The sequence below is a fragment of the Acomys russatus genome, chromosome 27 (assembly GCF_903995435.1).
Source record: "Acomys russatus chromosome 27, mAcoRus1.1, whole genome shotgun sequence".
Classification (NCBI taxonomy): Eukaryota; Metazoa; Chordata; class Mammalia; order Rodentia; family Muridae; genus Acomys; species Acomys russatus.
Window position 1 is genome coordinate 30,503,705 of NC_067163.1, and position 16,976 is coordinate 30,520,680.

At 35.7% G+C, this 16,976-nt stretch overlaps 1 protein-coding gene across 5 annotated transcripts in view; it reads left to right on the plus strand.

The window, feature by feature from the left end:
* Window positions 1-4,935: 4,935 nt before the first annotated feature.
* Pcm1 (pericentriolar material 1) overlaps window positions 4,936-16,976 on the plus strand; it is an 81,488-nt gene continuing 69,447 nt past the window's right edge. The window contains exons 1-6 of one of the 5 annotated variants that reach the window (XM_051169534.1): window positions 4,936-5,083; window positions 6,773-7,018; window positions 8,024-8,293; window positions 10,188-10,358; window positions 10,540-10,656; window positions 16,435-16,612. In XM_051169534.1, coding sequence (XP_051025491.1) covers window positions 4,988-5,083; window positions 6,773-7,018; window positions 8,024-8,293; window positions 10,188-10,358; window positions 10,540-10,656; window positions 16,435-16,612 — 1,078 coding nt within the window. In that variant the 5' untranslated portion in view covers window positions 4,936-4,987. The remainder of the gene's footprint in view (window positions 5,084-6,772; window positions 7,019-8,023; window positions 8,294-10,187; window positions 10,359-10,539; window positions 10,657-16,434; window positions 16,613-16,976) is intronic. The other 4 variants (XM_051169535.1, XM_051169538.1, XM_051169537.1 and 1 more) reach the window with 4 other exon arrangements.

Sequence of the window (16,976 nt, forward strand, 5' to 3'; positions counted from 1 at the left end):
TGTTAAAGATACTGACCTCCGCTATGGAGTGAGACAGAGCCACAGAAGACCTCCACCAGTACCAGCGACTCTGCTGAATTACCTACTTTCTTGACTTCGTAATGAATACAATCCATTCTAGTCAGGTGAGATGAATGTCATACACTTCCTTTATCAGTACCTCATTTTCTGCCTCCTAGGTTTTCTTTATTTTTATTCTCTTTTCCTTAGGCCCCTTCACTAACTATAATACCAACCCAAGACTTTTCTCATCATCTTCTTGATTCATTTTAGCTGCCAAAGCAGAGACTAAAATGGCCAACACTAGCAGGTACTAAAGTGTCTGTTTTCTAATGTAGTTCCTCTCTTACCAGGGCAAGTTCCCATGAGCAGAGAGTTCATCATCACTTGCATGTCTTACTTGCTGCTGCAAGTACTTTCAGGCAATGCAGTGTGTTCTCTATTGCATCAACCATTTTAGGGGTATGCTTGTACTCATTTGGACAGTTACATTCATCAAGAAGGATGCTTCTGCATAAGACAGAGGAAGACAGTCTGTAGGTATTCTGTCTTGACTTTCCTCTCTGTGCAGAGAGCTTGTTCTTAGTTGCATGTCTTAATAAGCCATAGTAAGAGCAGTGAAGGAACACACAGTTAATGCTGCATGGAGAACTTCCCCGTTGGATTTGCCTCCTTGAACATTTCTCCTCAGATGGCTTAACTTAAGTTGTATGTATTAGCAAGGATAATCTAGCAGCTTTTTTCAAACTCATTAGTTCTGTCAAACCCTTGTTGGACACCAAGTGTTTCCTTTTCCTAGGTAGATGTGAACAAAAAGTCTGGTCACCCTGTTTCTCACCAACAACAAACCAGAAAAACATCCAAGTCCAGCTTGATGAGTCTGTAGTTTTATTGGGCTTGCTTACAGGAATATAGGTAACCCCCAAATAGTTTATGTCACTAAAATGTTCTCCATAGGGATGGAGGGGAACAGTTAAGACTTGCTGCTCTTCCAGGGGCCCTGAGTTTGGTTACCAGCACCCACAGTGGGTTGTGAGCTGCCTATAACTCAAGCTTCAGGGAGTACAACACCCTTCTAGTCTCTGTGTTTACATATCATGTGACACACACACACACACACACACACACACACAGACACACACACACACACACACACACACGTTTTTTGTTTTTTGTTTTAGATAGCCTTCCCTCTCCTAGATGCTATGGGAACTCCCAAGACCTCATTAGCTGGGGCAAGATTACATGCAGGGTAAGGACATCTGAGGGAGTGAATTGCTGGAATCTGAGGTGAAGGCCTAATCCCTGACTCCTTCAATGAAAGAATATTAGTGGGCTCAATCTTGTGCAGGTCTCATTAGGGAGCTGCTCTGATTGCAGGATGGTAACAGTTATGTCACCGTTGGAAGCCAAAGTTCACAACATCCACTAGTGTGACATCACAGCAAGTAGTTTATTTTACTAATTCAGCAGAGAGACAGGATTTTACATTTTAAAAACATTTCTTATGTGGTGGTCAGATTAGCAAGAGTCAGTTCTCTCTACCATGCAGCATCTGGATCTGACTCAGGTCATTCATTCATGCTTGGCAGCAATCTCCATTGTTCACTGAGCCATCTCACTGGCCAAGGATCCAAAGCTTAATAGTTGTTGAGAAAAGATTTGATTTTTTTCCCCTCAAATTACAGTTTTATTTTAGAGATTTATATAGTGCTTAAAGCCATTATTTATGAATACATCTTTAGGACAATCTGTGAGTTTTAGTTCTAAATTTAGTATACATTTAGAATGTAAAACATTTTCTCCTCAAATACATTTTTAGTTTGGCAGTGCTGGGATCAAGTTCAGGATCTTAAGCATGCTAAGTAAACCCTATACTACTGAGTACATCGCCAGCCTCATTTTTGGTGTTTTGTTTTTGTTTTGAGATAGGTTTTTCATTCTTAAGCCAAGTCTGGCATTGACTTTGCCAGTCCCCTTTCTTATCCTTCCTAGTACTAGAATTACAGGTTTTGGCTACCATGACCACTTTCTTGCCAAATATATTCCTGATTCATGTTAAAGTGAGTTTATTTTATAACTTTAGTTACAGAAAACATAATATACCCCATTTAAGGGAAACGTTATTATTTAAGATTTTTTTTTGCTTAACTATCAAGTAATAGTCCTATTTATTCATTTATTTTTTAAGTGTATGTGTATGTGTGTTCTTGTGTTCATGTGTGTGTGGTTGGCTACATGTGTGTCAGGATCATAGATGGAATACATAGGGAAGTTAGAGTACAGTCATGGCTACTGATTCTCATCTTTCATTTTGTTTGAGACTGAACCTTTCTTATTTGTTAGTCATTGTTGCTGGCCCATACATACACAGGCAGGATTCTCCTGTCTGCCTTTCATCTCTCCCATAGGAGCATGATGGGAATATAGCTGTTGGTACTCCTGGATTAAGCTTTTGCTTGGGTTCTGGGGATTTGTATTCAAGCTGTTGTGTGTTAAGTACTTAACCCACTGAGCTGTGTTCTCAGTCCTATTTTTTCCTCTTAGAACAATTTGCTTTTAATGCTTTTAACTATAGGCTCACTTTTATTGCCTGTGTATTTTTGAGCTCCTATTCCTTATTAATCCAAGTTATGCCATTGTGTCTGAAATATATTAAGTAACTGTTTAAGTTCAAGTTCCAATTCGGTGGGCATACTTTTCTATGGATATTAATTATTTTAAAAGTTGTTAAGGAAAGCCGGCCACGGTGGCACACACCTTTAATCCCAGCACTTTGGAGGCAGAGGCAGAGGCAGGTGGATCTCTGTGAGTTTAAGGCCAGCCTTGTCTATGAAGAGCGTCCAGGATAGCCAAGGAACCAAGGCTGTTACACAGAAACCCTGTCTTTAAAACAAAACAAAACAAAAAAACCAACCAAGTTCTTAAGTATACTTCCAGCAGGAAATAGTGTAAATGATTGTTAAATAGATAAATCAGAGAAAAGAGTAAAGGTTACTGTTCTTTCTCCATAACCAGTAATTAAGTGTGTGTATGATTCCCCTTCTGTTATATAACTTTTCCATAAAGAAAGATGTTACATTGTCCAGCCTTCATAATTTTACTTCTGGAAGGCTGCCTAGAGTTCTAAAAGTTCAGTGGATTTAGGACTGTTTGCCTCATGACATTTATCCTGTCAGAGGACAATAACATCTTATTTTAAATTTAGCTCCTTTAAAGCCCTTATCTCACCCTTCTTCAGATAGTCTAGATATGGAGAGGTACAGTCACTGGGATGTAAACAGTTTTGGTTCTTGATACAGTGTTGCCAAAATGCTTTCCAGAAAGATGATAGCAGTTTATATTCCATGAGGATTCCATTTTGCTTTTAGTGTCAGTAATAGAAAATAATTTATGAACTTTAGCAACTTTAGTGGTTTCTTATTTTAGTTTGTTGTTGCATTTGATTGCTATTTTTATTTTATTTACATTTTTTATACATATGTATGTATGTATGTATTACTTTTTTGGTAAGGATGTTGGAGGCTGCAGAGATAGCTGCAGGTGGCTTAAAACTGCCTGAACTCCAGCTTTAGGGCATCCATGTACACCTCCACCATATGTGTACATAATTAAAATCAATAAAAAGCTTAAAGATGTTAAGTATATATTTTATACTTCTCTCAGATTCCTTCTCCCAATTTATCATTTTCTGTAGTGAGAATTTTTGTGTGAATACAATCTGAGATGTTTTTATTTCTTTGTGTTCTAAATTTAGCACCCTTTTTTAAGTCCTTTTTTTTTTTTTCTCCTTCTTCTTATTTGACTTTATACAAGTCCCATTTCATCAACAGTCCTGCTTTTAATCTGTTTATTATCTTGGTGTTGGGTACTCTTTCTCTGTGTGAAGAGGCTGGAGCTTTAATGACACTCTTTACTTCTAGGAATTAATGATGTAGAAAGATACTGGGATATATCTTTGGGAGATGTGGGGAAACGAGGTAGATACTGTTTCTGTATTTTGTGATTGAGATTAAGAGTTCCAGCTAAGGAAATTGGCTAAGGCTCTAAACTGTTTAGTGCATTTATATATTCTCTCTCTCTCTCTCTCTCTCTCTCTCTCTCTCTCTCTCTCTCTCTCTGTCTCTCTTAAAGCAAGGTCTTAAATGTCTTATTATGTAGCTCAGGCTAGTTCGGAACATGATTCTCCCACTCGTAGTACTGAGGTTACAAATGTGTGCTACCATCTCCATCACTGTTGCTACTTTACTCATGTTAATATGTGTATAGCAGGTTAATCAGCTTATCTGTGACGTGGTGCACAGTGTAGTTTAAGACTTCAACTTTTGCTTCACACTGATAAGAACTTAAATTGTATATTGCTATTCATTTTTGCCTTATGCATTGTATGTTATATGTTGACAAAATATTATATATTGTATGTTAAAAACTTAAGATCGTTTTGTTCAATGTTTATTTAATGTATTATTCATGTACCACTCATTTAAAAAGGTAATATCTTATGAAAAACTATTAATAATCTGTTCAGGAAGATCGGGGATAAAAGTTTGTATTTAGTTACCTAAAAATCTTACTAGATACTAACTAACTGTCATAGAACAGGTTTGTTTAATTTCTTGTATATGTCTTCAGTGTAGTTCTTAAAATTAGTGTTTCACACATTCCTTTGTAGTACTAAGTTTGATGGAATGATTTAAAATCTGAAGTTTGGGCCAGCAAGATAGTTCAGCATATGAAAGTGCTTGCCGTACAAACCCGATGATTGAGTTTCAGCCCCAGATCTCACAGTGGAAGGAGAGAGCTGACTCCAAAAAGTTGTCCTCTGACCTCTGCATACATGCTGTGATACATATATGTCTGCACTTACATACAAAAACATGCTTGCACACAATAATAAATAAATTTTAAAATAAAATGAAGTTTGTCTTTACATGTTATAAAGGTTAGTTTTTCCTAATTTTGCAGGGAATTGATTATTAGAGCCACCATGGCTACAGGAGGAGAGCCTTTTGAAGAAGTCTTACATGATCAGGACTTAGCAAACTGGAGCAATGAGAGTGTGGATGACCGACTGAACAACATGGTATGATATCTTACTGTAGATGGTGTACTGTAGATCTCTAATGTTCAGTGAGACTTTCTCATCAGTTGTAGTCACTGAAACTGTAAAAACTGCAGGTAAATAGCCTAAGGCACTCTGTGCTACTTGCTATTCATTGAAGACACTTTAGAAAGCATGAGTTAGCTTAAAATTAAAAAGTGCTTTGTTATAAGGAGGTGAAAGTGCTTTATGGAAACCATATTAAAGGGGTATAGCTCAGTTTTAGGAAGGGGAAAAGAGGAACTGGAAAGTTGCCAAAATTTGCTTTTCACCACAGTGCCTGTGTTTCTAAGGGCCTCTGCCTAATCCAGCTTTCCCTTCCAGATCTGCCTTTTCTTTTTCTTTCTCTGGTTTATGTCATATACTGAGACTACCTTTTGGAAGGTTTTTCAGTCATGGTATTATATACTGACAAGTTTAAAGTTATGATTAGCTAAATTGGGGTTAGATATAGATTACTTTTTCATTCATCTGTTACCTGGAAGGGATGGGTTAAGTAGTATAAAAGGTTTACAGGAAACTAGACATGGTGTCCTACACCTTTAATCCCAGCACTCAGGGGTCCATGTTAAAAAAAAAAAAAAAAAAGTTCACAGGAATACCCATACATGGAATGGGGTGGAAAAACAGTTCCTAGAGAGGCAAAATTTCTTATGAATGAGGACACTTTAGTAAGCAGTTTTATTATAGTAGTAACTAAGAGTCTTCCAATATTGATAATGTGGGAATGCGTAGTTATTTCTGTTGAATGAATTTGGTTATATAGGCATGAGTAAATGAAGGTATTTTCTACTTAAAATATCATATGTCATTTCATTCTGTATTGGATAGTACAGTAGATTTTTGTTTATAAAATACTAATGGGGACAGTAATAGCTGAATTAATGCTTACCAAATGCTAAGCATTGTTCTGTATACTAATACATATGGTTTTGAATTGTATTGTGAAGTTAAGAAACTGAAACCATATGAGGTTAAATGATTTGCCTAGTGTTTCTTTAGAGGATAGTAATTGCTTTAGAAACTTTGTTGATTCTAGTTCTGTCTTCTCTTTTGCTAAACATACTGATTTTAACCTAAAGGAGGCCAGTTAAAGTTGTGTTTATTTCACTACTTACTTGAGAAAAGAACAATTTTTACCTTCTTAAAAGGTTTCACTGCATTGCTTAAGCTGCCCTCGAATTCTTTTGAACTCTCCAGTTTCTTTTCTCAGTCTCCTCAGTATTGAGATTATAGATATGTATTATGAAAGATAGGTGGAAAGAACAGTTTCTAGAAATGGCTTTTGAGCTGGGCCGGTAGTCATATAACACTTGGCACACTGAAGTAGTTCAAGGCTAGTCTGAACTGCAAGACTTACCTCAAAAAACAAAAAAGAAACTATTGAAAATATGTAAATTGGTTTACATGTTGGGATTTAAAGTTTAATATTAATTATTATGTATAATAGGGAGGTAATAGACTTTTTAAAGGCCAGGGTGCAATATTAGGATAGATATAATAATGAAAAAAAAAATGGATTGACAGAAATAAATCTCTAAGAGTATTTGTATGTGAAAAATGTTTTGATATTTTAATATCCAGACCAAAGTTCCTTTTTTTTTGAATATACCAAATTACTTTTCTGGTTTGATATAGGTTAGATTAACTTTTGATTTTACTTTTTTAAAGGAGTGGGGTGGCCAACAGAAGAAGGCCAATAGATCATCAGAAAAGAATAAGAAAAAGTTTGGTGTAGCGAGTGATAAGAGGGTAACTAATGATATTTCTCCGGAGTCATCACCAGGAGTTGGAAGGCGAAGAACAAAGATTCCACATACGTTTCCACACAGTCGATATATGACTCAGATGTCTGTTCCAGAGCAGGCAGAATTAGAGAAACTTAAACAGCGGATAAACTTCAGTGATTTAGATCAGGTTTGTGAATTATTTTCAAAATAAGTTATAACCATGGGAAATACTTGAAATGGGTTAAAAAGTGTGTCTTAAGAATAGAAGATTGTGGGGAGAATTTTAAATACTGATGATAGTTCTCTCTTTGGAGAGAAACAAAGTTGTATTTTTATGTTTTCCAAAGGTACTTCTTTCTAGGCTGTTACTAGTCTAATAGCTTAACTTATGAAAGTAGATTTTGCTAACTAGATGAAATTGCTACTAAGTTTAGTAAATTTATTGAGTAAGGGTGAATGTGCTTGGTTTTCTGAAGTTTAGAATAAAACTGACTTAGAATCACCAAAATAAAGTTTAAATCTGAAGGCAAGTAGAAATGATAATAAAGTCTTCACTGGTATTTTTTTTTTTAACCAGTATTTTATTGTCATATCTAATTTTTGAAGAGGTAAAGAAGTTTTCAAACATGCAGAATAATAGATCAAGCCTAATATGCTAATGATGGTGTAAATGCCCATGTATTATGTAGATGTACCATATACACATAGGCCATGTACTTAAACTATGTGTGGGGGGGGGGGGGGGCGGGTGTGGGTGTTAGAGATTAAACCTTAGAGACACTTTGTGAACAGTCTACCTCAGCTGTGTTGCCAGGTCTAAACTGAATGCTTTTTCAAGTGGTGTTTCATGTAGACAAATCATTGTGCTTAAAATCTATTAATACTGATTCATTAGATCCAAAGCCCATTAAGAAACTTGTAAGTAAAAATAGCAATATGAATTATAATATAGCCTACAGACTAGTGTTGACTAACCTTGTTCATATTAATCAGTTGGGTTGTCTAAAAAAGTGAGAGTAAGAAAGTAATAAAAATTTGATAATTTAATAGAATTTTGTAGATCTGAATAAAGCTTTTTCAGAACTTTTACAAAACCATGTCCTTACCTAATGTTGAAACTAAGAATGTTGGAATCTTAAAAATTTGTTGAAAGATTAATATTTGTGTGATTTGGTTTCCTTTTTGTGTATAGAGAAGTATTGGAAGTGATTCTCAAGGTAGAGCAACAGCGGCTAACAACAAACGTCAGCTTTGTGAAAACCGAAAGCCCTTCAACTTTTTGCCTATGCAGATCAATACTAACAAGAGCAAGGATGCTGCTCCAAGTCTTCCAAAAAGAGAGACGACTGCATCAGCACAATGCAAAGAGCTGTTTGCTTCTGCTTTAAGTAATGACCTTTTGCAAAACTGTCAAGTCTCTGAAGAAGATGGCAGAGGAGAGCCTGCAATGGAGAGCAGCCAGGTAATAAAGTGGGTTTATTTGGGTGGCTGTTTTGCAGATTTCAAAATGTAAACCTTAAGATCTTCAAAAAGTATTAGGCTATGCATACAGGAATTTCAGATAAGTAGAACTAGTTGTTCTCTAGCCCTCTTCAATAATCTACCACATTTATTTTGATAGAACAATATTTTATTCCCTAAATGATTGGAAAATTACATATTTGGGTTCATTATAGCTTCTCTAATTTGCCGAAAACTAAACTGCTAACTTATACTAAAGAGGAGTTTGGAGTCAGTGTGATGAGGTTTTTTTTTTTTTTTTTAAAAAGAACCTTGTTCAAATGTGGCTATTGGAGCTGGAGAGATGGCTCAATGGTTCAGGACTCATCTTGCTGTTCTGGAAAACCAAGTCTGGTTTTCATCTTACACACTGAACAGTTTACAATCCTTGAAACTCCGACTCCAGGAAGATCAGATGTGTGTGCTCTTCACAGACACCTGTATTCATATGCATGTGCCTACACATGTGTATACAATTCAAACTACAATAAATCACAAAGAGAACAAAACAGTGTTGATACTTTTGGAAAATACTTTCAAAAGTATACTACTTTAATTTTATTTTTATAATACTACCAATGATTTATAAAGAAATGTAAACATTAGAAGGAGTATTTTTAAAAATTTTATTTAATCGCTTTACAGTCTGATCCCAGCCCCCTTCTCTCCTCACAGTTCCCACACTTCCCCTTCCCTAGAAGAAATTATTTAGGGCCAGTGAGATGGCTTACAGGGTAAAAGTGCTTGCTGCGCAAGCCTGCCAACTTGAATGGGACTCAGGTAAAGGTGGAAGGAGACTCTCATCTTCTGTTACATACATACACATATATTATGTGCACATGTGAGTGCCCCACCTCCACCCCTACTCCTGTGGAATATATAAATAATTTCTCAGCAATTTGTTTTATAAATATAATATTGGGGCCTAGTGAGAAGGCTTTAATGGGACAGCCTACACTGCCTGGGTCCTGGAAGTCTGTAAGGGCAGTGAAGAAACAAAGAGAGGACAAACATGTAATTTGAACAATAAAGGAGAATCGCGGTGTCTGCTTGGGGCCTAAAACCCTGACTGGGCTGGTGAGGGAATGAAGAAAGGACAGACACATGTCTGCAATCTGGACCTCTGTGTGCACATGTTTATTAGGTACAGCACAGAGTCGAGGTTGTTAACTAGTTTTCATCGGAGGCCTTTATTAGAGAGCAGTCTTAGGCTCTGTGCACACTGATCAGTTACTCGGTCATAAACATACTCTGGGTTCCTGAGGAGAGCTTTGCCATCCCTGATGAGCCTGACCAATACAGACAATTGGCTTTGTCAATGTTTCGTGGGTCTGAGATCTGGGAGTCCTACAAATGGCCCTGCCAGTGTGATCTGTACTATTCACCCAGGACTTGACTGACTTAGGGCTTTCTCTGCTGTCTACATGCAAGCCTGAGGATTCAATACCTGGGACCCACAAAAAATAGAAGGAGAATACCAGCCCGTGGGAGTTGTCCTCCACACATAACCATGTTACTCAGCTACAGACATAAAAAAACAAGCAAAACCTCTCTATAGCAATAGTAAATTATTGAATAGATACAAATTTTCAGATAATACAAACAAATAATTTTGAAATTATTTATAAATTGATGGTGATTGAAGTTTATTGGCAATTATGTTTTAATTTTAAAAAATCTAGGTGTGATTAAAATTTTCTTGGATGTATACATTTATATGACAAACCTAGATATATCTTTGATTTTCCTTCATTTGGAATAAAAATATGTAACACAATTGCTATGGTGTTAATTATGGTTGGTTTTATGTTGTATACTGTCATTGTTACTTTTGTTTTTAATATTTTTTTCTGCAGATTGTAAGCAGGCTTGTTCAAATTCGTGACTATATTACTAAAGCTAGTTCTATGCGGGAAGATCTTGTAGAGAAAAATGAGAGATCTGCTAATGTTGACCGCCTTACTCATCTAATAGAACACCTTAAAGAACAAGAAAAGTCATATATGAAATTTCTCCAGAAAATCCTTGTAAGTTTTGAACTTTTTATGTATGTTCAATTATTTTTATGATGAACTGTGTACAAGTACTGATGACATTCTGATGCCACTCCAGAGGAGTTAACATATTTTCAAAAATCGTGCCATCCATGATAACATTCTTATTGCCCTTTTTAATAGTTGTATGATTTATATCACTAAAATATTTCAGGCTAGAGAAAATGAGGAGGAGGATGTTCGGACTATAGACTCAGCTGTGGGATCTGGTTCTGTAGCTGAGAGCACATCGCTAAACATAGATGTGCAGTCTGAGGCTTCAGATACCACGGTAAGCGGCTTTTTGGTAATTAAAGTGCTGGGAATGAAGATTTAAGGTTTTCCTCCACTTTTCAATATGATAGTTTTTGGCATTCTTTAATAAAAAGTACATTTCAGGAAAGAAACTCTCAAATTTTTAGTGGCATATATAGTTTCTAAAAATGGTAGTTTTATTACTAATGTTAAGATAAGTTTTTAAGGACTGGAGAGATGTCTTGGTCCTTATAAGCACTGGCTGATTTTCCAGAGGACCTGGGCTCAATTCCTAGCACCCAAATGGTATCTCACCACTTTTAAGTTTGTTGGAGTTGTGACACTTTCACACAGATACACATGCAGGCAAAACATCAATGCCCATAAAATAAAAATAAGTAATAATAACGGATTCATTTTAAAGATTTGAATTGGAAATCTAGTCATTCCTGAAGTTCAGTACATAGAAATGTCTGTGTAATTGATTTTGCATAGCACAGCTTTCTTAATTTTAAGAAGCATTGGCAAAGTTAGAATTCATTGTAGGTATGAGAACCGTTAGTATCACTAGTGTGTGATACTCATGATTCTTAAGCATGTATCGCTGGAGTTTTCGTGCTCATTTAAATGTGCTAAGATTGTTTTTTAATTTCTCATGCTGTAGTACTATACCAAAGCTAGATGTCTAAAACGTTGAAATAAAGTTAATAAGTAAGACAGGATACTGTTGGCATTACTGTTTACTCTCAGTGAAGAAAAATTAATGTGGTTTCTGACTATAAAGTAAAATTAATAAAAACAGTTGTCCCTTTGGAAAATAGTAATTTATAGAACTCTGGAGAAAGAAAAGGTTATAAGATTGATTTAGTTCATATTTGAATAGATGTACCTATACTCATGCACTTGTCTGAGGTGCATGTGATAACCACTACTGTGTGGAAACAACACTATAATCATGTACTTGTAATTGTGAAATACCTAGTACAGTAAGCCTTTTCTTTTGAAAGAATTAGCACCATGCCTTTGATTTTTGTAATATATTTCAAAATACCATTCACCATTAAGAATTTGAGGGTTTGTTTCCTTTTATTACTGATCAACAGATTTATCTGATTCTTTTCTCTTTTCCTAGTTAAACTTCTTTAAAAATTAGAAATTTGAATGTTTTTCTTTCTATTCAGGAAATAACTCAGGGGGCCTGATCCAAACTTGTTGAAAAATGAATTCTGCTGTGGGAAGTTGTTTTCTGTTCACAGTGGTGCTGGCAAGGAGCCCTTACGTACCAGCAGAAGCAGGAGGGTCGGGGCAGGCTGGCTAGAGGTTTTAGTGGAGATGTCCGGGAAGTGGTGAACTTGATTATAATTTGATCTGTATAATAAAGTCCTAAGTGTTGCTGTGATGAGAATTTCCTTCGTAATAATGTAAAATCATGGCCTTTTGTAAATTATTATGTACCAGAGTAAATATTAAAGAAATGTTTAGGAGTTTTGCATACTGGGAACTTGTTATCGATGTAATGCTTGCTTAACTTTAATAAGCAATTGTTCATTCTACAGAAACTTAAAAGTCTAAGTTTACTGCCTCTTGGGGGTGGATTTTGGTTAATTTTTCAAAAGATGGAATGGGACAGTTTTGTGTTTATTTACAAGCCTGGCTTATATGTTAAACAGAAGTTTGTTTTAAGAAATTAATATGCTACACTATTTAATAAAGGAGGCATCTTTTAGTCTGAGAATTCGGCCCTGCATTGAGGACAAACTAGGGAATTCAGCTTCACATGAACAGGTTTCAGACATTGACGTTACTACAAGTCCAAAAGGGAAAGGTGACAGAGCTCATCAGAGTGACAGGGAACTGAGACCTAATAGGATAAATAGCCGAAAACGTGGATTTCCCTCAAAGGTATACCTCACAATGTTAACTTGGGAAGTCTTTAAATGAGCAGCTCTTCTTTCTGTTTGTTCCTCATTTGCTTTTCTGTTAACTGCTGTTACTCTTAACTCTATAAATTATTAACACCATTAATATACTGTAATTTGTAACTATGCTCTTCCTACGTGTTCTTCTTTTTGCTTTAGAATCTACCTATGCATGCATAAAATATGGTAGCTGACTTTGATTTACAATTATAAAGTATTAGAATAACAATTTGTTCTTTTTGCTGTTGAAGGTTCAGAATACATAAAAAATTATTAAACCTTGACTGAAAATTGCTTTTGTTTATGTTAATGTTTATGAATTAGAATGATACTTAAATTTTTTGTATTATTACTATAGACGTTCATTACAGAAAAAAGAAAATAGTACATGCTGTTAGATTTTCTGTCCGTAATGGAAGAAATGCTTTTTTCTTGGTTTTCGCTGTATTTGTGTTACTGCTTAAAATCCTTTCTTCTTCCTCTCTATTTCTCCCTCTTGGAAAAAAAAGATTTAGTTAGTTGATTTGCTCATTGATGTTTTAAGGTTTTGCTAGGTTTCCTTCTTTAATGTTGGATTTAAATGTTCTTTCTTTGAGTTTCCCATGTATGAAGGCATTTAAGATTAAGTGACGAAAACTGTAGCTTTTCTAATTCCATTTGAATTAAAATAACGTTTGTAAAAGCATGTGTTCCCTTAAAAGTAAAAGTAAAACACCATTTTAATAGTTTAGGTTATACTAGAGTAATTTCATAAGTGTTATCACTAGCTTGTTACCAGTGATCTTTCTTTTGTTTTGTAGTTACTTTTTGTTCTTTCTTTTCTTTTCTTTTTTTTTAATGTTTAAAAATGACAAAACTTAACCTCAGCTATTTTGGCAGTTTGTGGTTTTTTTCTGGCTCTTTTTTTTTTCTTTTTCTTTTTTGCGGGGGAGGTGTCTTTAATTACACAAAACATTAGGCTAAAGGCTCCTCTTCCCCCAACCCTGGTCTTAGCAGAAAAGTACCTGGTTATCTTTAGACTTAATAGTATTGAAGGGGAGAAAATGAGTGTGAGCTGCCGCAGGTATGCTTTAAAACTTGTCTTCCTTCTTTATGCAGTTGACAGGTACTGCAGCACATTGACTAGGTCTTCTTTTCCCCTGTGGTGATACATTTACATTGAAAAAAAAAAAAAAGGAAAAGAACAAAAAGCCCTGTTTCTAAGAAGTCTCTTGGAAAGAATTCTTAGAGATGAAAATTCTTGTATTTTAAACTTGCTCAGGGATTTGTTAACAATTTAACTGTCCTTACTCAGGGATTTGTTACAATTTAACTGTCCTTAATCTTGATTTTCTTAAAAATGTTGTGGTGAGCCACAACATGCACGTAGAGGTCAGAGGACAATCTGTATTACCCTCCCTCTGTCATGTGTGTTCTGAGGATTGACTCAGACCATCAGACTTGATGTTTAGCAGTGTGACAAGCTCTAATCTACTGAGCCATCTGCCAACCTTACTCTTGATTCTTAAGGTCTTCCCAATGCAGCTCACTAGTATGCAATTCACAAAATGATTTTAATTAAACAAGATCTTAATTCCTAATTCCTGCCCCCTGAATTTTAATTTTTCTCTGCTTATAGAACCTGTTACTCTCACAATTCCTTCCATTTCTTTCCTCTTAAGAAACCTTTCAAAATGTATTGTGTTTGAAGAATAAAGGAAAACATTTGAAGTGTAACCTTAGATTTGGAGTTAAAAATAACATTATGAGTTGATATGGAATGATAGATCATCTAGCTGTATCTGTCTACATAGGCTGATTTGTTTATTGGTGTGTGTGTGTGTGTGTGTGTATTTTATAGACATTTTGTATTAGAGGCCCTTCTTGGTACCCATGCTTTGTCACAGGATAATGTTGAGTGTCCCCTGTATTTTTGAGACCATGTCTCATTGGCTTGTACGTGGACCAAGTAGGCATACCCATTGGCCAATGAGTTCCAGGGATTTATTTGTTTATCTGTACCTTTGAAGGGGTGAGTTTATAAGTGGGGAACACCAGGCTTGGCCTTAAATAATGGTTCTGAGGATCCAACTCAAGTTCTTGTGTTTATAAGGCTAGCAATTCAGTTTTCCCCCTTCCTTCCCCCTTTAAGAAAGGGTCTTACTATGTAGCCTTGGCTAGGGTAGGACTCTTGTGTAAATGACACTGGCCTTGAACTCACAGAGATCTGCCTGCCTCTGTTTCCTGGAGTGCTGCGCCACTGTGCCTGGCTGGCTGTGTGCTTTTTTGTTCACTCTTCTTTTCATTTCTAAGTCACAATGTAAAGTGTTGTCATGGTTACCCATTCTTATTTCCAATATTGGTGGTTCTACTTGGGAGGAGAGAGATGAAGAGGCTTTGTGCAGCACTGGTGAAGGATGTCATCCTGAAGGAAACTTGTTGAGCTATCTGTGTTCCTTGTGGTTTCTGTAGAAATCACATGCGCTCAGGGAAAGTAGATCAGCACATTCCTTTTTACTTTGAAAAGAAATCATTCAAATTTTCACTTGCCTTAGTAATTTTAGGGGGAAATGATTTAAAATTTTATAATTCCAACAAAAAATATGTTAGTGTGGCAGGAACATTTTATGTCAATGTATTAAAGTAATAGAACTTTAAAATATTTTGATAATAAATCATTGATGAAGATGATTATTATAATTTATATTTCATTTACATAGTTGGGCTTAAAATTTATTGTTTGGGGGCTGTATTTACATTTTTGTTTTTGATTAGTTTTGTTCAGCTGTGCTTTAAATTTTAATTTGTGTGTGTGTGTGTGTGTGTGTGTGTGTGTGTGTGTGTGTGTGTGTTTAAACACAGGGGCTTTATTCATGCTAAGCACCATTAAGCCATACCACCAGCCCACTAGGCCAATGCTTCTGTTAGAAATTTTTTCTTTTAAAAGATTGATTTATTTTATATGTATAAGTGTTTTACCTATATGTATGTGTGTATATCCTGTGCGTGTCTGATGCCCACAGAGATCAGAAGAGGGTATTAGATCCCTTGGGACTAGAGTTACAGTTGATTGTGAACCTCTGTGTGAGAGCTGGGAACTTAACCTGGGTCCTCTGCAAGAGCCACAAGTATGTGTAACTGCTGAGCCGTCTTTCCAATCCCATTGGCAGGTTCTTCTAAGTAGTCCCTATTTAAATCTGTTATTGTTGTATATAGAGAGGATGATAACTTCTTGGTATATTGAGGAAGTTTGGAAATATTTTCCTGTGTCTTATGCTGAGTGGACATAATTTAAGACTTAAAAACGAATAAAGACATTTAATACAAAATAAAGTGGTTTTTTTTTTTTTTTTTTTTTTTTGGCTTTGTTATATACTTAATGTGCGTCAGTTAGGCCTTTTTACAGAAAATAACCAACAGATAGATTTTAAAATTCTTGACCTTGGTTAGAAGTCGGTATGTTTATGTTCTCTGTCTCTTGCCCTCTCTCTCCTTAGCTCTCATTCTCACTTATTTTGCTTCTGCTGTATATGTTAAAAATCATTTTCTGGAATTGAGTAGACAGTTTTGTTACCTGGTTTGTTTTAGAGAAAATTTTTCAGAACATTTAACTCAGAATAATCTGTAATTGGTTCCCCTATTGTTTGTAATATGTGCAACTCTGTTTGTCTTCTTAGACTTTCAACCTTCTGTTTTGTAAGAGGGTTTTTTCTTTCCTTTTAATTCTTCTTCATAGTTTTTAACTGTGAAATTACCCTTAATGTGAGACATCCCAGTCTCCTAAGTCTATTAAAACTGTATCTAGAGTTGTGTATTCAATCAAAAGTAATATCTGTGCTGTACTTTGCCACTGGCAAATGAAACAGGACCTTGGATTTTAATAGTCAGATATCAGTATTGTTGGTCTTATTTTTTAGGCCAGAGATCCTCAGCAGGAGCCTATGGAAGAGACAGAAAATTTGAAGAAACAGCATGATTTATTAAAAAGAATGTTACAACAACAGGAGCAGCTGCGAGCGCTACAGGGACGACAAGCTGCTCTTCTAGCTTTGCAACATAAAGCAGAGCAGGCTATAGCTGTAATGGATGATTCTGGTATGTGACACTCATAGAATAGTATTTTTGTAAGAAAGGTGCATTAACTACATTGCAAATTGAATGCTGTTATTATGTAATCAGATCTCGGTTGTTGACTAGTTTAGTAACCTGCAAGCAAGACTTACTCTGTCCTGTGCTTTTCTCTGATTATACAGAAAAGGTTTCAGGAACAGCTCTTGGCTATCAAACTGTATGGTGCAGATAGACAGCTCCCTCTCCTTTTCATCAGAGAAAGAGACAGTATAGTACTGCTACATTTTGTCTTTTGTTTTTGATCTCACTCAGCTAAGATTGTTGTTCTTTATTTGCCTTCCAAGGAAGGTTTAAAAAATCTTAAAGTGAGCCAGACCTGCTGGCATAA